The sequence below is a fragment of the Oxyura jamaicensis genome, chromosome 1 (genome assembly GCF_011077185.1).
Source record: "Oxyura jamaicensis isolate SHBP4307 breed ruddy duck chromosome 1, BPBGC_Ojam_1.0, whole genome shotgun sequence".
In the NCBI taxonomy this organism is placed as follows: domain Eukaryota; kingdom Metazoa; phylum Chordata; class Aves; order Anseriformes; family Anatidae; genus Oxyura; species Oxyura jamaicensis.
This window is the reverse complement of record NC_048893.1, coordinates 68,018,299-68,041,231: the sequence shown is the minus strand read 5'-3', so window position 1 is coordinate 68,041,231 and position 22,933 is coordinate 68,018,299. Positions and strand designations below refer to the sequence as shown.

General features: G+C 39.1%; 1 protein-coding gene across 4 annotated transcripts in view; it reads left to right on the top strand.

Annotated features, from left to right (window-relative positions):
- FAR2 (fatty acyl-CoA reductase 2) overlaps positions 1 to 22,933 on the top strand; it is a 146,413-nt gene that overhangs the window by 114,826 nt on the left and 8,654 nt on the right. For all 4 annotated transcript variants that reach the window (XM_035348117.1, XM_035348142.1, XM_035348133.1 and 1 more), the window contains 6 exons: positions 428 to 607; positions 5,598 to 5,775; positions 7,146 to 7,190; positions 10,204 to 10,322; positions 12,193 to 12,260; positions 19,530 to 19,701. In XM_035348117.1, coding sequence (XP_035204008.1) covers positions 428 to 607; positions 5,598 to 5,775; positions 7,146 to 7,190; positions 10,204 to 10,322; positions 12,193 to 12,260; positions 19,530 to 19,701 — 762 coding nt within the window. The remainder of the gene's footprint in view (positions 1 to 427; positions 608 to 5,597; positions 5,776 to 7,145; positions 7,191 to 10,203; positions 10,323 to 12,192; positions 12,261 to 19,529; positions 19,702 to 22,933) is intronic.

The following is a 22,933-nucleotide window of genomic DNA, read 5'->3' as shown; positions in this document are numbered from 1 at the left end:
TTTCTTTTCTTTTCTTTTCTTTTCTTTTCTTTTCTTTTCTTTTCTTTCCTAATAAACTGTCTCTATCTCAACCCACAGGCATCATTTTCCTGTTTCTTTCCCCAATCCCAGAGAGGGAGGGGGGAGGGGGAGCAAATGGCTGTGTGGTGCTTAGCTGCTGGTGGGGTTAAACCACAACAGTTACCTCTGATCCTTTGAACTGGAAAAGTATTTGAGTTTCATTCTGTGGACAGAACAGTGGATCCAATAGCACTGCACTGAAAGTTGATTTAACCATTGAATGTCTCTGAAGCTTTTTGCTCTGCTGTGACCCCTTCCTTTACTTGCCTTTTCCTTATTTGCCAATAAAAAGGGTTTGGGTACTGCTTAGCTTTGATATATTCTTTCCAATGAAATGCATTTTATTTCTTTCCCCTGTCCTCTTTAGACATGCCCTGCAACTGAATGCCATGGGCACTCAGAGACTTCTAGAGATGGCCCGGCAGATGCAGAAGCTGGAGGCTTTCATCCACATCTCCACCGCCTATGCAAACTGTGTCCGGAAATGCATAGATGAAATCATCTACCCACCCCCAGCTGAACCCAAGAAGCTCTTCGATTTAGTGGAGTAAGTAGGAACAGCATCACCTCTTCTGGTGTTGGTTTTATTTCACTCCACAGAAGCCTTCTGTATTGTTCTGTATACATAATCAATACTGTAGATTTTCTGTTCATCATTGCTGTTGTTATTGTATTGCCTTGTCTGCACACGCTTATGCCAGCAAGAAATGGTGTCCATAATGAGAGGGAGTCCAAAGGAGGAGAAAGCTTTTATTCCATGTTGTTTTGAGATGTACATTCCACAGAATTTTGTCTAGTAACTCTGTGCTTTCTGGATTTTCTCTTGAAACTAGCTTTACTGATGTTTTCTGAAAATAGAAGTAATAGAGATTCTAGGTTGAAGTACTTTTATCCAGAGAGCTGCTGAAGTTACACTTGATAATCATTTTGTTGAGCTTAACAGTTCCAAATACAAAATGCAGTTCCAAATACAAAAGAATTACAAAATAACATAAACCATACTTGATAACTATGATTTCAATTACTCCTACACATTTTTCCACACACTATTTTAAAAAAGACGTTGTGATTTCATGAGAGTCCAGCACTAAGTTATGCACAGTACATTTGCTACCAGGAATGGAGTTATGCTTCTTCTTTCTAAAGCTGTCAGTTCTGCTGTTACCTTAGTAAGATCTGAGATTTCTTATACCTTATATTCACTTCTTTCTCTTTCCAGCTTCTCAACATCAGTTCTACTTATTTCAAGAATTCTGTAATGCAAAGCTGGAATTGTGTGTTGATGAGTAAGAAACAGGCTGTTTTAGAAGCAGTTTGAAAATGTTGCCAAGAGGTTCTAACGCTCCAAGGTCTGCAGCTAAGACTGCTGAGTTCACTGCCTAATGACTGCTTTCCACAGGATAACTGTCTTCACATGGCTTACTTGTTCATCCACAGAAATTCTCATTCTGTGGTTCTCTGTTGAAAACCACAGTTCAGTGTGAAAATTTAGGAATTTAACAGAACAACAAAAAGGCATGTTTAATTGACTTTACAAAAATGAAGAATAATTAGAAAAAATAACAAAATCTGATGATAAGCATCCCAGGAAGCCTTCCCCTTACAATTTTCCTACAGCCATAACTTTGTTTGCTTTGTCTTCTCGTGCTGTTCCACTTGTGTGATATAAGCAACTAACCTGTGAACTAGTAACCCAAAGACCTGGTATTAATTATTTCTTCTACTTGATTCTTGCCAAAATAAATTACTTCACAAAGTACTACTCCAGAAAATGTAGTATGAATCTGTGCTTTCTTTTTTTTTTTTTTTTTTTCATGTAGCCTATGGTCTTGAATATTTTTGCTTCCAGCTAGAGTCGAGTCGTCTATCATTTGTCAATTATTCAGCAAGTGGAGCGTGATAAAAAACATAAGAAATGCCCTGTTTCATTAGAGTGATGGACTGCCTGGCCCAGTATATTGCCCTCAACAGTGGCAATGGGAGATGCTCTGCAAGGTAACTGCACGAGCCTGGATATTCTTTGTGATCCTTTGCCCTTGTAGCCTCTCAGAAACCAGAACCGTTGTATGAGGGTTTTTATATCCTATCCTTTTTATATCATTTTTTTATGCCCTGAATTTGTTTAATCTCATTTTGAAATTTTTGGTACCTTGCCTCTGCAACTTGCCTGTGACAGCAAGTTCTAGAAGTTTACTAACTGTTCTGAGAAGATGAACTTTGTTTTTTATGTTTCAAACTGTCATAGTAATGGTTTCATTGCTTGTCCTGTAGTTGTAGCATTGCAGTATCTGCAGCATTTGCCCTATTCAATCCCTCTGCAGTTTGGTAAAACTGTATTGCATTCACTCTGTATCCTCTCTTCGGCAGACTGAAGAGTTCCAGTGTTTTTGCTGTCTCCTCATACGCCAGCTAATCTGTCTCCTTGATTTTACCTGCCCCTTTCTCTTTGCCTTTTTTAACTCCTCTTCCTTCATGAAGGTGAAGGCCATAGAGAAGTTTGTGCAGTATTGAAGGTGTGGGCACCCAAGGTTTTATTTAAATAGCTTCAAAATGACACCCTTTGTCTTGTTCTCTATGTGATAATGTCCAGTACTTCAGTGAATTTTTTGTTGGCTACTACTCTTTGACATGGAGATCTCATAGAGATGTCAGCTGTGCTCCCAATAGCTCTTGCTGAGCTCTAACTGCCAGTCCTGGGTTTAGCAACCTCTAAGACCTGTTGAGTCTGTTCTTCCCTAAACATATTACCATTTATCTACAGTGAAACTCAGCTGCCACCTTTTTTGCCCTTTGACTCAGTTTTACAAGGTCATTTGGAGTTCATCACCATCAATATTACCTTTCACTGCCTCAAAAAGCTTATCACCACTTGCAACTTTGGAAAAAATTAGTACTGATGGCTAAGATAAAAAGATGCTATTCAGAAACATGCAGAAGTTCCTTGCTGCTCCAGAGGTTGCTTCTTTATCTGCTTGACACAAGACAGTAAAATTTCATTTATCATGGTTTGCATATGCAGCAGAGAGAATGACATCTAAAAGGCAAGAGTGACAGAGGATGCGCTTTCAAATGTGTTGTTCAACGTGTTTCTCTTGGCAGTACATTTGGTTATTGTTTCTTAGTCACATAATTAGAGATACTTTTTTCTTGCCTTTTTTTTTTTTTTTTTTCTTAGCTTTTGTAATTTGTTTTACAGTTTTTCTTGTGTCCTTTCTTCAGAAGTTCATGACCTTCTGGTACTTCTACTGAGATAGAAGTCACAGCATGCCCTCAACTAGGATGGCATCTGTTCATTTACAGTGTTTGGAGGTAGAGGTATAATTACCCAGAGCAAAGACAACTATTGGCTTCAAAGGCATTAAAATCAAGTAGTTCCCACTGAAAATCACCGTCTTCAGGGTCATTGGTTCAGAAAGTGTTCTGCAAATCAAATTTGCAAATATTAGGGAGATGCATGGAGGAGCAGGAAGCTGCAGGCCTCTGGGATGTTAGGACAGTAAGGTAATGAAGAGACATGCAGAATGGAGCAGGTGTTGTGCAGTGTGAATTTTTTAGGGGTTAATTGCATCATGAAACTACAAGTAGAAAAGAACTGCAAAAGCACCAAAAGCTGTGACCCCACAACTGGACTAAATAACAGATCTGTTCAATGATGCTTTGGCCATGCAATTGGTATGTGCTTATGATTCTGTATTCAGGTGAAATCCCATACACATTTCCCAGATGTCTATTTTTCTCTTCTTTTTCTCCTACTATATCCTTGCTTTCCAGTATTTTCATACTTTTTCTGCATTGAAAACCTTAGGTTTTATATGTGTAAAACAGAAGTCATTTTACTAAGTGCTGCCAGGGCAATAGGGGAAACATATAATCTGCCACATCAATTGAATATTTGTATGTAGCTCAATCTGAGCTCACAAATCAACCTAGACTTCCTCCAGGATCTGCAGAAATAGATGTCTCCTTTTGGTAGACTGTTAATTAATTACTTGAAAGATTCAGACAATGAATTTAGCTGTGACCCTGAAGAGACCAAGTTCCATGACTGTCTAAACAGGCTTTGTAAATTAAGTCAATATTGTGTGCTACTTATAGCCTCTGCTTAGTTCAACATTTTTTTATGCTTAAACAATTTTTCTGACTTATTTGTGGAACATGGGACTAAGATTGCAAAGGAAAATATTTGTGCCTGCATATGGCTTTGATTTTTCTTTAAAATATTTAATTTCTATATACTAAAAAATGTCAGATTCTTTTTAGCTAGTTCTGAAACTGAGAGATTCACTGAAGTCCGTTCTCTGCAAACTAGCAGTTTCAACAAGTCACTGTTTTCCAATACAAGTTTTACTGTAATATATTCGGCTCTGGTAGGACTCCAGTCAGAGTCATCTGAAAAGCACTGTGCCACCAGAACCATTAGGAGTTTGAATATTTAAGTTGATGCGATCAAATAATTCTCCAGGTATGACAGTCTCCACCTTATTCCTCTCCCCATGACCTCCACCTGTTTCTGAATTTCAAGATAAGGAGGGGTGAACTGAGGATCTGCAGGAAACAGTATGCTTGCAATGCCCCTGGAAAGAGTACAACCAGTCAGTCTGAGCTGTAAGTCCATTGACTTAATTACAAATTGGATTATAGGAGTTAATCTTTGATTCAGTGGTGCAGTATCAGCCTACTGAAAACCTGTCCTGGATTGGCAGCAGTCTGTGAGAGCTGTGGAAGTACAGCCAGTTCCTGTCCTTTAGACCTAAATGCTGGCAGAACTGGTAAAGTATTGCTGGTGTGCCAGGGAACAGCCCTAGGTTCTCACCACAGCACTGCAGTGGTAAGGACCACATTTTTAAAAGTATATATGTAACTGTTTCTGATGGATTCAATAACTGAATATCTTAATAAGGTGATCTGGTTTGTTTATTTGTTTGTTTGTTTATTTGTTTGTTTTTGAAGAAGCTAACACTGACAATTTTGAAATTTTATGTGTGAACAAGCCAGTGGAAAACCAGGAGAAAGGAGCATCTAACATTTTTAAATAGTGCAAGTTGAATACTGTTGCTGTAGTACCTAGTTTTAGCTTTTGTAACCTTTGCAATGCTATTCAACTCAGTAACTCAAGATTACCAAGAATGTACTTGAAAGGCATATAGGGACTGTATTGGCTAAAGAAGAGTGCTACCTAGCTAGAGTATGAGGTTGGAACACTCCATCAAAGGAACTGTAGACCACAGGTACACAACAGATTGTACTGAAACATAAAACACGTGAGATTGCTTTACAATAAGATAGCGTAGACGTGTAGTTCAGCTGGACATCACAACATGAAGCTCAGAGTTATCCTGTACTTCCAAAACAGAAATAACTTTTATCCCACAGAGCTATTAAGCTAAATCCAAATCCAGTCACTCCTTGTCACTCTTTGTCTTCAATGTCTTTTACTTCATTTCAGGTGAGGATTTCTGTCTTAACTGGTCTTTTTTGCCTCTGCATACTCTCTGTGTGACAGATGACAATGATGTTATCCTTCTTGTTTTCTATAGGTGGTTGGATGAATCTATCATTCAAGACATCACACCCAAGCTGCTTGGGGACTGGCCCAACACTTACACCTACACCAAAGCCTTATCAGAATATCTGATTCAGCAAGAGAAAGGAAATCTGAACATTGCTATCATCAGGCCATCCATTGTGGGAGCTAGCTGGCATGAGCCTTTCCCAGTAAGCATTAATCCATACCAATTCCCTGCTGAGAGTCCTTTGATGCAGCTGCAGTACTGCCTGGAAACTGTTCCTACTTCTGGTAGTGTCCACTTGAGAAACAGGTACCCCAGTTCATAGGAAAGCATATGGGAGAAGTGGAGGATCCGTGCTGAAGTAGAACAGTAATTCTTCAACATCTTGACAGATTTTTGTCTGTGCATGGAAAGAACACATTTAAGCAATACTAAGAAGAGATAGAATAGTATTTGTGTAAGATGCTGAACTTGCAATTGACAGTCATATGCAGAAGATTATGCCCAGGCAGACACACGGGAGAGTTTCTGTACTGGTTTGGGGAAACCCTTAGGAAATCTGAAAGTTAGTTACAGTCATGCTGCATTACGGTTCAAGTTTTTTCCATGTTCCAGACAGCCTGTTAATGAGGCCCTGATGAGGCCCTAAACTTTACATGGTCCTTGAAAACATTTGATAATGGTACACATTATATATCTTTGTCTTACTTCGGTAGCTGTTGAATTCATTGGATTCATTCTTGTATGGGCCTGTTGCAGATACAAATGTGTCTGCCACAGTAATTAAATGCAGCTGTACTTCTGGACTAAAACAATTCACTAGGCTAAATATACCAGTAGGAATAATGTGTCCTAATACTGCAGCCAAATTGGAAAGGCAACATAAAGTCACCTTTGCCTGTCATAAAGCTTGAACTGTGCCAAAGATGGCTGAGATACAGTCAAGGCTCTGGGCCAAATTCCTCGTCTCATAAAGACAGACTGAACTCTGCTAGGTGTCATAAACCACTTCAGTTCATCCAGCTCATCACTGTTCTAACTCCAGCTCCCCCAAGGGGCTGGAATAGCATGGGATTCAAAATGTTTTTTTGTTGGTGGTGGTGGTTGGTTGGTTGGTTTTGTTTCGTTTTGTTTCGTTTTTCTTCTTTGCCTTAGAAATTAGTTGAAGTAATCAAATCCGTCTTAATGGCATCTGAATATTTTATGTTGATGGATATATAACATGCTGACAGTTTTCAGCAAGTCTGACAGCACCAAGACACCAAGGTGTTTTAAAGCCAGAGTTTATTCATGTAGTCAAGTTGCTATAGGAAAGAAGTGGTTTCTAAAAAACAAAGTTTGATTGTGTTGTTGATAGGTAAATTGCAGACAGTATGATGTATCATGCAAAGCATCCTGTATTTAAAATCAATTAGATACTCTCATTCCAGTTAGCTTCCTGGCAACTGGTATCTGTCTTAAAGAAGCAATGAGACAAGTTATCTGGCACCACAGCATTATAACCCTTTGGCCATTCTGAAGACAGTGTAAGCAACCTATCATCTATCATAGCAATAATCATTCTTTTTTTTGCAGGGTTGGATTGACAGCTTCAATGGGACAAGTGGAATATTTGTTGCGGTATGTCTAGTACTATTTAAAGTTCCCGTAGAGTGGAATTAGTTACTAAAATAGCAACTCTAAAGAATACTCTAAAGTCCTGCTTAGAAACTGCAAAAAAAAGTGTCATAGCAGCTTCCTGAATCTTGTAGAAAGGTGGCACGTGCCTCCTGTGCACCTATGTGCTTATGGCACACAGCATACTATTTATGCTGCTCTTGAAAAAGGCCATTGAAAGAGTATGCATGTTGTTCACTAAACATGAATTTAAGTTTTCAGGGATTTGGACAAATTTGGCCAAATTTCCAAAGAAACGGCATAGAATGCATCCCTGAAACTAGCTGTAATTCACAGGTGTCAGAGATTGAATCTTATAATAGAATTTAACTTTCTGGCTGGAATACCATACCACAAATATGAGGCAGCATTACTTATACTTTGATTTATCTTCATATATATTGTTGCTAAGTCCCCTGCTACAGTTTGTGACCACTCTACAGTAACAAAGATTCTGTGTCTCACTTGCCATTGCTTTGTGCAGGAGTTCTGCTTCTGCAGAGCACATCTAGATGATGTACACAACAATCAGTTCAGACTTCACCAGTGAAATAGATGATTCACTACATTCTTGGTTAACCCTGGTGTAGTCACTGGTGCATAATAGTGATGAGCAAACCTGTAAGATAAATAATGAGTAACTTGAGAAAAATATTCCCTCAATATGAAAACTATAATTACAATTTATCTTATGATATCAGTAATGTTGCATGTCTTTTCTCCTGGCTTAGATATATATATATATTTCTGAATTAAAATCACTGCCTTAGCTCTATCAACAATGCATTATGTTGTGTAGCTATGGACAGATATTTTTGTTCATATATGTTTCATCCAACTTGATTACTTTGTAAAACTATGTTTTAATCAGCCCTCTACAGCGTATAAAAGGATGAGTAGTCTGCAGTCATAGGAGAGTAAAATAAAATATATAAGTTATTTTAAAAGCTCATTTGTACATTAAGTACAGTATAAATAGAAACTATTACAGTTACTTCTGGAATCCACAGGACTAGTTAAATAGTGGGTTTATCCCAGCTAATGCTTTCATCTGAAACCCCAGTTACACATTTCAGAGACACATCTCCAAAGCCCTCAAACTGTGTTCACAAAGTGTTATTAGCTCCTATTGGTATCATAGTTTCTTTCAAATAATTATCTATCAGTATTCTATTCATTGCTGACTACTCAAAAGCTTGTACTGCCTGTCTTTTCTTTACTCCTAGCATCTTGTGCTGTTTACAGTGTTCCCATGTCTTCACCACAACAAAGAAAAGTTATACAGTTCCTTAATTTTGCAGATCCACTACTTTTTGTGTGACAAGCTCATCTTTCATGGAGGAAAAAAAAAAAAAAAAAAAAAAAACTTTATATTTTGTTCAGATGATCTTTAGGTTCACTTGGGTATAATCTGAACTTCAAACTTTGGAAAAAAATTTCTTCTGTGACTACATCATCATTTCATTCCACAAATAAAGTATTTCTTTTAAATATTAATGAAATATGAGATTTTAAGTTGTCCTTGATAGTGCAATTAATTTTCTTCACCTACAGTTTGTTCAGCTTCTGTAGAGAGAAGCTTTGTTTGCTGATGGAAAAACAAAATTAAGTTAATTACATTTCTGGTGGACTATAATTAAGGCATTTTGTCTCACTGTTCTACATTACATGTAAACACCTTCTTCCCTGCAAGGCAATGAAGCTGTAGGGCAGAACCATGTAATGTTTTAAATAGCAATTGGCCCCAAAGCACTTCAGCTGGGAGGCTGTCAAGAAATGTCAGACTCAAGCTGGCAAATGGTTTCAAAGGCTTCAGCTGAAGTAGTTTCTATTTTACTAAAGGGAAAAAAAAGTAACCACAAATAGAAATCAAGTCACAACTGATAAAGAAATACCAAACCATTTCAAATACTAAAAGAAATTTACAACATTTAAACCTGCAGTCTCCATTAAATATAGAATATACTAAATGTCCAATTCATTCTTGTGTATATAACCATCACATGCTGCTCTGAGTACAGATGTTTGCAGAACATCCATCAAAATTCCTGGTTTAGAAACCTGACCCCCAAAAGGTCAAACCATTTTTCTACCTATTAAAATGAGATAGTTGATCACACGGTAGTCTCTAGTGGGCATGCATTCACAGCAGCTGAAAATTTTCAGCTGAGTTTCATTGTCTGCTTTGGGTCTTTTTAATTGCTTTTTTTCACTTGAAGATAGCATTAAGAACAATAGCATCTACAAAAAACAGTAAGTAGGCATGTTGCAAGTAAAGGTTTTCATGTCTAAACATAACTGGTTGGTGCAGGTTAAGACTGCAGAAGTTAACTGCATGCCATGGGTGTGAGGAGGATGTTTGGAGTCATGTGGAGAAGCTTACATGATTGCTTGTATCTGAGTCTTTCTGTCTATGATCCCTCTAAGAGCTGCTCCAAGGATAAGATGTAACAGTTCAGAAGCCTTAGCTCATGAAAATTAAATCAGTGTTGCAAGTGGTATTCCCTTAAGTAGCAAGTGCAACTCTGTAAAAGAAGAAAGTGTGAGTACATCCAAAGGAGAGGAAGAAAACTTTTCAAAAAGCCTATCAGGCTTTTTCCAAAGCAACTGCTCTCTTTGAGGGATACTCAGACCTTCATCTGCCTGGGTCATTTAGGAAAATGGAACTTAACTGGGAATTTTATTGCAGTAAATTCAAATATATTTATTTCTTAAGGTATTTCTTTCATATTTAGTTAACTAAAAGTCACTGATTTTCTTGTTATATGCAGCACATGTCATCATGCTTTAGACTTCCTCTGAAAATGCAGAACAGTGGGACCTTATGAGATCCGAGTTTGTTTTCACAGAAACCAAGTAGTCTTCTGCATCAGGTGTTAGTCTTGAAAAGTGCTAAAGTGAAGGGCTGCCCACGCTCTAAGCTAATGAAATGTTAGTGTGGTTGTACTGTCAGTGTCTGTTTTCCTTTGTCCCACAGGCAGGTAAAGGGATTCTGCGGACTGTCATTGCCAACAATGAAGCAGTAGCCGATATGATTCCAGTAGATGTTGTCATCAACCTCACCCTTGCAGCTGGGTGGTACACTGCTGTGCACAGGTGGGAAGGCACTCCTGTTTCTGCTAGGCTTGAGCACTTACTGATCGCACCTGGACTTTGGGGAGAACCTAGAAAGAAGCTAAATGGAGCCTAATTGGTTTATTTTCTGGTTCACATTTTTATCCCCCAGGTTTATCAAGGATTAAGAGCATACAGAAATGATGAAGCTAGACTTTAGAGTTAGGAAATCTCTAAAGCTACAGGGAATACCTGTTTCCTAGTAAAATGTAAGCTCACTTGACAAGTCTCATTCATAAGTTACTTTTCTGAAGGTTTTGTTTGTTTGTTTGTTTGTTTGTTTTTTAATGTCTCCATTCTCACATAGCTACATTGAGTTGCTTTTCAACTGGCTTCTAGAGTTTTCTTGGTGAAAATACTCTGAATGTTTTCATTGGAAAATAGTGCAAAATATATATATTATAGACTCATATGATAGGAGAGATGAACTAAAATCCCCCTATTCTTTGCTTTGTTCAGAATGGCATGGATAAGTGACATTAAAGTTTTAAGTTCTTTTCTTGTGAGCCTCCATCTCTGACCTTTGATCATTATGTAGGAAGTGCTACAGAGTAAAGCACATGAATTATTCTAGATGTTTATGCAACTCTGAGAAATACCAGGCAAATAAGTGCAGAAGTATTTTACTTTGAAGGACAGAGCTCTCCACTGAGCTGAGAGTGGAGAAAATTTTCATACATTAACCTCAATACAGAGAACCTAAAAGGATCTTAAAAGGCAGCTCACCAGCTTTTCAGATTTATTTTTCTCATAGTTTCTTCCTTTTTCATCTGAAACAGACAAAGTATCAGTCAGGAGAAAATATATCTTCCTACACACAAACCCTTTAGAGCCTCCAGATTAAGATGGCTACAGACTGTCCAAAAAGCTGGGAAAGAAAAAGAGCATATGCTAATGAAAAGTATATCAGCACCGTATCTAGAAGACCTGTCTTCAGCCATAGTAGAAGTGCCATTATTTCTAACTGTTTGTTGGCAAAAGATGCATGTTCTTAATTTTGATCCCACACAAATAATTGTTAAACTAAAGGATCAAGTGCAGAACTTGATTTAAAGCTTTGTGTAGCTGAGCAAAACCCCAAGGTTAATAAAATGTGTACAAAAAAAAAAAAAAAAAAAAAGCCTCCTGGAAATTTGATTTATTTGAGTGAGTTTCGCAATTAGGTGCTGTTTCAAAGGATAGCATGTATGAGTTAACTTTTTTATTTTTTAATTATCTAGTTAGAAAGTCAGTATCCTTCAGGGCAAGTGATATTACTGGGGGGAATTAGATTCTAAAACTTAGGGAACTGCAGTCTGCACTACCTGTTGTAGAAGCTCTGCACTCTACCAAGACCACTGACTCAGCTGGATGGTGGAGAATGGAAAAAAAAATGTTGATTTTTTTTTTTGAGAATTTTGTTGAAATTGATTGATTTATAATCACCGCCTTGACAAACAGAATTCAAAAGTATTGCAGATCATAACCATTAAGTAAATGATTGTAAAATGCACAGTACATCCCTGAGGTTAGTTTGGACCAATTATTTACAGTACACTAAAAGAAACTATTAAAAACAATCACAAATTTGTCAGCATGCATGCTTTTTTAATTTTAGATAAGTGATATATGGATAATTTATCTTAAGCCCCATCTGTCTGTATTAACTAAATATGCTCTTCAGAAACTGAGTGAATCTAATTAAAACTTCATGTTTTCTACTGTTTTCATATTTATGAAAAATGACCTCCTCTGTAATTTTTCTAATGAGCTGTTGTTATTTTTACATGCGCTGTTAGCTTTTATGCTCCATTAGTAAATCTTTGGGTGCTTTTCTTCACACATTAAAATAATACTTCTTTCTCTTTTCCAGGCCAAAAAATATGTTGGTGTACAACTGTACAACAGGTGGAATCAACCCTTTCTTTTGGGGAGAAATGGGTAAGGTATAATTTAAAACTAGAACATGTCAGCCTTGGCCAAGCTTTGAAAAGGTGGTTTCCTGTAGTTAGGTGACATTCCGCATCTGTCATTCAAACCATGTGTGGGAGGCCGAATTGCAGTTACTGAGGTCCTGTGAGCAAAAACTCCTGGTGCTGGTCTCATTCAGCTCAGGAAAACATTTATTCAGTTTTCATTGTAAGCATGATCATGTAACAGTCCAGCAAAGTACATGCTTTCCTAAACTAAGGTATTAATGTGGTGGAAAAAGGAATAGAGAACCAGTCTCTAAATTCTAGAAGAAGGTGTTCTACATAGCTGTAACTGGATATTTTCCTTTCCTGGTAGCTGGGTTTTGTGTTTCTTTATTTTGGTTTGGTTTGTTTTTTGTGCTCTGAAATCTCTTGGAGAAGCTCAATAGTGAATCTTGCATCCTTATAAAGAAAGCTCTAACTTTCAGAAAATTGGTATATTAAGGAAGTAGGATAGCCTTTCTTCCTCTGTCTATGCAAAATATTTTAAACAGAAATAGTTTGCGTAGACCAGAGAAGTAAAAGTTTAAAATGACAGATATACTTCAAGAACAGTTTGACTTTTGATTGTGAATCACATGATTAATCAGTGGATAAGGAATTTGCTAGAAGATTGCACCCAGGGAGTGGTGGACAATGGCGCTATGTCTGTGTGGAGGCTGGTGACAAGTGGTGTCCCTCGGGGATCTGGCTTGGGACTGGTGCTTTTCAGTATCTATCAGTTACACAGACAGTGGGATTGGGTGCACCCTCAGCAAGTTTGCAGGTGACACCAAGCTGACGGGTGCAGTCGATACAAGAGAAGGAAGAGATGCCATCCAAAGGGACCTGGACAAGCTTGAAAAGTGGGCCCACATGAACCTAAGGAGGTTCAGCTAGGCATTGCACAAGGTGCTGCACCTGGGCCAGGGCAATCCCAGGCATGAGGACAGACTGGGAGAAGAACCTATGGGGAGCAGCCCTGCAGAGAAGGACTTGGGGGTTCTGGTGGACCAAAAGCTTGGCATGAGCCAGCAGTGCATGCTTGCAGCCCAGAAGGCCAACTGTGTCCTGGGCTGCATCAACAGAGGGGTGGCGAGCAGCAGGTTGAGGGAGGGGATTGTCCCCCTCTGCTCTGCCTTGTGAAGAGGCCCCACTTGGAGTCCTGCATCCATGTCTGAAGCCCCCAGCCTGAGAAGGATATGGACCTGTTAGAATGGGTCCAGAGGAGGGCCATGAAGCTGATCAGAGGGCTGGAGCATCTCTCCTACAAAGAAAGGCTGAGAGAGCTGGGGATATACAGCCTGGAGAAGAGAAGGCTCTGGGGTGACCTCATTGCAGCTCTTCAGTACTTAAAGGGGACTTATAAAAATGAAGGAGAGTGACTCTTTGCTCAATCAGATAATGACAGGACAAGGGGGAATTGTTTTAAACAAAAAGAGGGGAGATTTTTATTAGAAATTAGGAGGAAATTCTTCACTCAGGATGGTGAGGCACTGGAACAGGTTGCCCTGAGAGGCTGTGGATGCCCCATCCCTGGAGGTGTTCAAGGTCCTGAGCAGCCTGCTGTAGTGGGTGGCATCCTTGCCTATGGCAGGGGCATTGGAACTAAGTGATCTTTAAGGTCTCTTCCAACCCAAGATATTCTGTGATGAATGTTGTCAGTGGAAGAATTCAAGTGATTTGCATGGCTGTCTTTTTCAAGTGACTCTACTTCTGAGGCAGCGGTGAAACAAAGGGAGAAAAATCATGACACCATTTCAGTGGAAAACTGACACTGAGGCTAAGTAGCAAAATTTGCCCAGCTGCATACTGTGAAATACCATGTAGACTCAGTACGTTCACGGACAGATGTATGTGGCCTGATCTGCTTTCTGTTATACAATCATTCACATCTTTGCGCTTAAAACGCAGGATGCTGGAAAAACACTACAGTGCTATTTCACCATTCAACTTTTGCTTTGCGTTATTTAACTGGCAAACTATAAGTCAGAAGCGAATCAGACCATGACTGCATTTTCAGAACAAGAATTGTCTGAAGAAAACTACTAATGTCCTACCATGCAATTTGATCTAGCAGAAAAGAGGCTTCAGCAATTGGCAGAGCTGTGAAAAAATCAAACCAGTTTCCTGACATTTTTTAATAAGAGATCTAATGTGGTTTGAGACAGTCTGAGAAGAGAGGTGAAGCATCACAGATCAATTTTTTGAAAATGCAGCCTCATAACTTGTAAATTCAGGTCTTCTGTGGATTTTTCACAAGAGTAAATGGAAAGCTGCTTACAGGCTGTTACTTTAGGCAACTGCCACCATAACATTGCCACCTGAGGTTTGCCTTTCTAATCTATTTTCTGTATAATTCTGTTGATGAAAACAGTGATGTATTAATGCATTGTGATTGATCTTATTCAGTTACTTTGCTTATAACTGTGAATTTAACAATTAAATCATCTGAGCACAGCAGAGGCTTGCATAAGCAGTTTAGCTTTGTGATTGGACTGAAGGCAGTCTTTTCTCCTTGTGTGACACTGTGGTGTTCTATCTAAACCCTTCTTGTATCACAGTTTTCCTGAGATCAGCAGGCTGCAGAGGGCTATGAGGGGTATATTTCTCTATATACTCACGGTTTGGCTTCTGGGCACCCACTCTTTTGGCATGAACTCACATCTGGCTTTTCAGACCAATGCTCTCTCTGAGCTTCCAGCATGTAGTCCAGCCCCTGCAGAGACTAACCAAACTTCACCCGCCAGTTCCTTCCTTTGAACATAGGGCAGCATCTGCTGCTACTCAAGTTGTTGCCCTCTCCCCTTCTGAAAGCACATTTCCAATTGTGTTTAGCTCTGCTAATGCTTCACTTTGTAGGTTGAAATTGTTATAGGTGGGTGTCTACCGACCAGATCAGGTCATGGAGGTAGGCAACTGATCATAGAGATGGAAGATTGTGAGAGTGAACTTGGAAGAAACAAGACTGGGGAATGGGGGTCATCTTGCATGGGACTGAGCATTTTAGTGAAAATCTAAACTGGAGTTTGCAGAGGGAAGGACCTGGAGCACCTGGTTACTGAGACTTACACCAGGACAAACTGCAGGAATTACAGCAAGCACCACACAGTTGGGATTCGTTGGTGAGGAGGAAAGGAGAGAAAGAAAAAACAGAGAAAATGAGACTGAAGTAGGCTGAGGATGCCCTGGGTAGGGAACAGGAAAGACTGACATGAGAACATGAGTACCAAGGTGATGCACTTGCAGAGAAGGAATAGAAAGATCTAAAAGAAAAATATTTGAAAAATATATAAGTCTAAGTAAGAGCTTAGGCTGAAACATACATTGCAGAACAGCTTATTCAGTAGATCTCCAGATAAAAACAAACCTCTGTTGCTAAAAGGAACTTTAACTGGTTTATTTCTTTTACAAAGAATGCTATGCCTTGGGATTTTTTCTGTCTTCTGTTACTGCAGTTATTCTCCCTACTATTAAAAAAATGTGGTCAGACAGCTGAGTATTAACCTGAAGAAGTGTATTCTGCTTTGCTGCAGTGCAAGTCTTACTAGTCTGACTGTGTAAAGTACATTTTGTTATTTCTTCTCAAGACAAATTCTTAAAGCATGCTTTAAAATAGTGTTCAGTGTGTGGAAAAAAAAAAAAAATCAATTTATCCTTGATCGTCTGTCTAGGAGAGACCCATGTCTGATTCTCCCCCTGTGAAATATACCCTTGAGTTGTAGAATTTTCTGCTGTGTTTTCATGCAGTGGTAAAGGGGAAAGAACACCCACTGTCATTTCAGTAGCTCCTAGAGGTGATGTGTTTTTGGATCAGGATTCTTTGCCTGCCTGGTCTGTCTGTTGGACTCTCTCTCCAAAAACAAACTGTCATAGCATAAAAGGCTATTATTAATTTTGTGAAGTTTGAATCTTTTCCAAAACATAGGAGATAGTGCAATTGTGCTGAGTTGGTGCAAGCCCATATAGGGGAGATTTGTAGAGAAAACGTTTGTAGGATTAACTGTTCCACGTTATGCAAAACTAGCATTTTCCTAACTCTTTCAGAAAGTCTTTCAGACTGGTCTCACTTCCCTCTTATTTGCTTTCTAAAACAACATTGCTTTCATTCCTGACTTCCAGAATTCTTCTTGAGTTTTCAGCAGTATCTGTTCATGATATAGGTTCTTCTCACACCAAGAGAAGAGCATAATATTGTTGCTGCTTGAACCGCTGCATTTCTCAGTACAAGCCTTAAGTAACTAAAATGAGAAAGGTGTTGCTGATCTGAGTGAATTCTGTGCATGGCTGATGGTCTGACATGACAAGGGATGTACTTTCTGCTTTTTCTGCAAAAAATGCAAAGAGAAAAGAAAGGCAGCAATATCTTTAACGTCTTACAAAAGGTCACCTTCACAACTAGTTTACAGTTGAAAACTAGATTTGTGGTATAGTAATGTCAGGATTTGAATTGAGACTGAGCCATGCAGACAATATCAAAACTATCACAATTCCAAAATATCAGCTGTTCCCAGTAAAACTGCTGTGTTTCCATTAGGAAATGAAATGATAAAAAAAAAAAAAAAAAAAAAAAAAAAAAAACTTAAATATTGATAAACAGGTGAGAGTTAAGTGAACTGGGATTTATTGTCTCTTGGAGAAACTTCCTTAAGGGGAAAAGAAGCTGAGTTCATGGGGCTGCTCTCCTGATTCATGAGCTTCTTGACTGGGCACAGATATACAGAGCTCTTCACACTCAGAGCAGATCTCTTTACCTACTTAATCTGCCACTGGGAAGAGTCACTCCACTTTGGCTGGCAAAGCTGTTGACACATTTATCAGCAACCTGTGCCATCTCTTTTTCCCAGTGCTGCAGTGCAGCTGCTTGCTGCATTTCACCTCTGCAAATGCCCTCCTGCAGGCTCATGATCTCAGTGCATTTGTTTTCACTGAGCTCTTTGCAGGTGCTCACTGCATACTGGGAGGCTCCTCTGGCTAGGCCAACATTTTTTTTTTTTCAGAGGCAGCATCTTCCCTGCATACCCGTTTCTCTCTTCATTAGATTATATATGTCTTGAGTGCAGCTACCACAACAGTAAGTAAACTCATTTCTTAAAAAAAAAAAAAAAAAATCCTTGCTTGCTGCTGCAGAGTTGCGGTTGCCCAGGCTTAGGGCAGAAACATGTGGGGTTTAGCAACAAGCACTGCCTGCCAGTGTGTGTTCAGCATATACTGCTGTAACCTACAAGTATGCTTGGAAAGACAAAAGGCAATGTAGGCATTTCTCTCTGATAGGGCAACAGTTTCAACACTTCCACCTTTCATTTATGTCAATGAGAGAATGTGCTGCAAAGAATAAGATTTCCATACCACAGTCCACAAGATGACCACAGGATAACCACATAATTGCAGTGTGGCTGCATAAAATAGAAGGAATGTCACTCAGTTCTAGCTATGCAGATGGCAGACAAATTTTGTAAGACCTGCTCCTTCACCGTTTGCAGCATACTGGACACAAAAGTTAACAATGAATTTGCAATCAAATTAGATTGTCCTAATGTAAGTTTTTGTTGTCTAAATTTAGCAGCTAAGTGCCTAACAAGTTCCCTCTTGATTTTACGAAGTTGTTGTTACTTAGAACAAATAAAGCAAAAATCACTACTTGAAGTGCATTCATGAGCTGACTGCAGATGCATGTGAAGAGTGCCTGAATATTACGACTGGAATCTGCTTATCTAAGGATGATCTGGATGTTTCTTGTGACTTGCAAATTCTCATCTGATTTTCTGTTTGTAACATAAGCTTTTAATATGAGCACAGATTGGAGTCATAACTCTTAAACTCATTTGAGGGCTAATAGCTCAATTTTTTTAAATGTGGAAAAAAATGTCATTCTTTTCTGCTTAGCTCACTCATGCTCAGGAATAGGAGCTCCATCTGTTTGTCTATCGTTCAGATGGCAGTCTTACATTCAACTACTGCCATTCCATTAACATGCAAAGATACTTGCTGTTTCTGTGGCAATGTACCATTGCAGGAGCTCAGAATCAGTCCCCAAATATTCTGCCTTAACATACAAAGTGAATGAAACTCGCCACCCTATTGGGAGTTTTCAAGTTAGGGATGCAATATAATTTGCTGCTGCTTTGCATGCAGAGCTCATGTGAACGCAGGCTGAAGTATTTGATGTTGTAAGTCAGGTGTGGTTTGAAAGGACTTAATGATGCCTTTTGAGAAGCACAGTATGTGAGAATGTAGACTGTTCCTGACTCCAAGTAATATTGACACTAGCCCTTTTGAAAATTTATTAGAAATAAAAGGTCAATGAAAGGTCTCATGCTAATAGGTCAAAGTTTGCTTTCAGTGATCTGAGCATAATCTGAAGAACATTTACCAGTTTCACTTACCATCTACTGGAAGTGAAAGCAGAAATGCAATTTCTTGGTTTGAAGTGTTTAAGGCTTCAACTGCCTGCTTTTCCTCCATTAAATTAACAGTGTTTTAATAGGAAAGTTTATGCCTGCTGGTATTATATGTTTCAAATAAGTAATACAGAGTCATCTCTATTCTGCACTGGTGCAGCCTCACCTCAAGTAATGTGTATGGTTTTGGGTACCGCAGTGTAAGAAAGATATAAAACTATTAGAGAGTTTTCATAATGAGAGCTATGAAGATGGTGAAGGGTCTACAGGGCGGGAAGTATGAGGAGCAGCAGAAGTCACTTGGTTTGTTCAGCCCTGAGAAGAACAGGCTGAGGGGAGGCCTCATGGTGGCCTGCAGCTCCTTCACGAGGGGAGTGGAGGGGCAGGCACTGAGCTCTACTCTCTGGGGACAGTGACAGGACCCAAGGGAACGGCATGGAGCTGGGACAGGGGAGAGTCAGGCTGGGTGTTAGGGAAAGGTTCTGCACCCAGAGGGTGGTCAGGCACTGGGACAGGCTCCCCAGGTCATGGCACTGAGCCTGCCAGAGTTCAAGAAGCATTTGATCAACAGTGTCAGACATAGGGTCTGTTTTTTTGGATGGTCCTTTACAGAGCCAGGAGTTGGATTTAATGATCCTTGTGGGTCCCTTCCAATTTGGGATGTTCTATGATATTATCAGTTTTAAATCCACAAGGGACCATAGGTTATTTTGTCCAAACCCCAGTTACATGATCTGCAGAATGATAAGTTAAACATTGCAAGCATCATAACTTGGGTTTTATCACAGCATGTTGGTATGGCTGTGCCCAGCTCAGACGAGTGCTTGATTTTAAGTAAAATTCCTGCTCTCTTACAGAACAGTATGTCATGTCCACATTCAAAAGAAACCCACTGGAGCAGGCCTTCCGAACACCCAATGCTCACTTGACATCAAACTACTTGATAAACCAGTACTGGATAACTGTCAGTCACAAGGCTCCAGCCATACTCTATGACCTGTACATGAGACTGACAGGAAGAAAGCCCAGGTAAGAAACTGCATGCTCTCAACTATCTGCACATCAGCTGCTGTTATAGAGAGCCTATCTCTAGCAACTCCGGAGAACTGGCTGCCCCAGTATGGAGTCCCTGGTCTTCCTCCCATCTCCAGGCCTTGTCTTGAGATTACTCAAAGAGAAAAGGAACCGAATGGCCATAGTTAAGGATAGATTAGCATTCCCAGTATTTCCAGTGCTCAGAGTACAGCACAGGTTTTGAACTCAGCTTTACACACTTCAGAGGCTCCCAAGCCAGCAGAAGAAAGACTGTTAGTTGTTCTATCCTCTGTGTAGCAAGATTTTCATTGTTGCAGCTTTGTGATGTGATTGCTGCTATCAGTCATGAGTAAGGAATCAAGATTGTGTAAGGACTTAAGACTGGCAAGGTTTAGAACAGTTCTAGATAACTTTTTTTTTTTTTTTTCTCATGAATCAGATGCATAATTAGCAGTTGACAGCACTGGCCAAACAACTTGAAATCTAGGATGCATAACAATTGTTACTGAGTATGAATAAATTCCAAATTGTATTTACAAGGACAGGTTACCATTGCAATTGGTATTTGAGCCTTGGCAGTGTCACGGCTAGGAGGAACATAGCTATCTGTGTCCGGTGTGGAAGGAATCCTAATGTAAATAACACAACTCAGCCAACTTCCTTCTTTACTCCTTGCCATTATGGAAGAGAATTTATTGTGAAAGAGCAGAGCAGTGTGCCAGTGCTCTGCTGCATGTCAGCCTCTCTACACTTATCTGCTAGTTAGAAAGCTGGCTTCAACTGTTTGCAGGGAAATCCCTGGCTGATGCACTGCTCAGATTTCTCTCTGATCGTCTGCTACAGAAGGAGACTGGTCTGTAAAATGACTTCCACTTATTTAATAGGCAAGAATTTCCATAGAAATAGAGGTAAACTGAGGATGAGGAAGAATAGGCTAGAATCTCAGTGCTCTGTTAAAACAGGCAGCAGTAAGATCTTGCTATTGATATTATAACTGACATTTTTGATAAAGTTGATTGCAGGTAGCCAGCAGTCGTTGGCCATAAAACCATACTTGAATTTCAAGTACAGTTCAGCATGAGCTCATGCTGAGAAGGATCTTGTGCACTTTCAGGTCTGTGATCTGAGCAAACATTGCTCAGCAATGAACTTGTTTCACCAAGTCTTTTTTTTTTTTTTTTTTTTTTTTTTCTTATGATTCACCTTTTCTTTTTACAGGGCTACTTAAGCTCATCTAGGTACTGCAATAATGTGAGATAGAGCATGGTAATAGTTCCTCATTCTTTTTTTCACCTACCTAAATATCAGCTCTTTATGCCTTAAGAGCAGTAAACCACATTCAAATATTATTAAAAATAAAAATAAAATGTTTCAATTAACATTAATGTTAACATTAATGTTAACATTAACATTTAATGTTTTCCTTCATATTTTTTCCTCTGCTTTGAGAAAGCTCCTGGACTTAACTTTCTTCCCACTCGCCACTCCCACCTATCAAAGAACAAGCCATCTTCATGGCTGCCACAAAAGCCATCTCCATCAGGTTTAGACTTTTATATACTGTCACTCCTGAGAATCCTACTTTCAATGTTAGTTCACTTTACATAAATTGCTAGGTGTCTAGCAGAACTGCCCTAAGTGGATTATCTTTATTGCTATTCACCCATCCACATCTTAGAAAAATAATGTGGTTTATATCATTACTAGTCTCTTGAGGCGATCTGTTGCACCTGAGAATCTTCTTACGCTAGTTTCAGTATGGAAGAAAATAAATAAATAATTTCTGTAAAGAGCTTTCTAGAAGACAAGATGCCTTTCTGAAGTGTAACTAATAAGGCTATTGGTGACAGGTAATCTTGGTCTCTCAATTCATCCACAGTGGAGAAAAGAGTATTCTAAAAGAAATCTTTCCTATAGCTGCTCAAAGTCTGCAGAAATGCATGTGTCTCCTTGGTTGATGTTTTTTAACGCGCTAATCCTTAATCTGAACTAGTAAATACTTTAAATGTGGTAACAACATTTGAGCTGAACCCATTACAGTGAAAAATGCAGTTCTTGTGCACTGCTGTTTAGATGCCTTCATTCATCTCCTTGATGAATACTTTCAGCTACTCAGGTAAGTTGCTTTGGGTAGATCTACAGGCAGAGCTCATTCTGCCCATGTTGACAGGCGGCCATGTCAATAGGATATTTGTTTTCAAGCATGACAGCCTATTTTCAAAACAAAAGCAGGGACGCACTGTTAATTCTTTTATGTTTTTTTCTTCCTTTCTTTTCTTTCTTTTTTTTTTTTTTTTCCTGACAGATTCCATTAACCCTAAGCACTTTAAAGATACTGATGGCTTTTTAAGAGCCAGTTTAAGAGGCAACTCTAGATCTTTGCAATGGAATCTTATATGTTGTTTTCCAAGTTCCTAAAAGGTATTAAAATATTCTCAAAGTTCTTCCTGTCATACTTGCCTACACATGCACAATCAGGAAGATTAATCTGAAGCAATTTTAAAGTAGTTTAAATAAACTGCATTTAATCAATGTGCACATAACTATTCAGAATGAAAGTACCCTTAATCAGATGTATTGCTTCTAAAATGAAAGCCACTTTAATTCTGAGTAGGAGTGTCTATGTAAGGTTTCAGTGTGTTTTAAATCACTTTTAGTAAGCTGCACAGCTCTCTGAATGGATGTACTCATTGTGTCTTTTTCTGCTATGCTTGGTTCTTACCGAAGTGGCAGTCACATCTGCACAGAGAGAGACCAGCCTGGCACCATTCTTCCACAGACTACCGCCTTTTATTTGTCACACTGACTTTGTTACCCTCTAGGCAGCTCAAAATTCCTAGTGAAAACAGCTCTGTTTTCCACAGAAATCAGCCTATTAATGCTTTCCTTTGTCCTTATCCAGTCTAAGAGAACATGGTGTTCTCTCAAAATGGACTGAGCACTGCACATCACCCTTTAAAACAACTGCCTCCAACAGGCCTTTCATACTCAAGACCGTTGGGATACCCGTAAAATAATCATGAGGTAGGACAGCATTACTGTCATCCCCTTTTATGTAAACATAAGTCATGAAGAAAGGCCAAGACACATGAAAGACCTGAACCCACATTTCCAAAGTTCCTGTTTAGCAGCCCTGAACCAGCTTTCATCTTTAAGAAGATGCTGCAGGAAGATATTCAGATAGTTTCACTGTGCCCTCCCATTCCTCCCCCACCAAAATAATGTG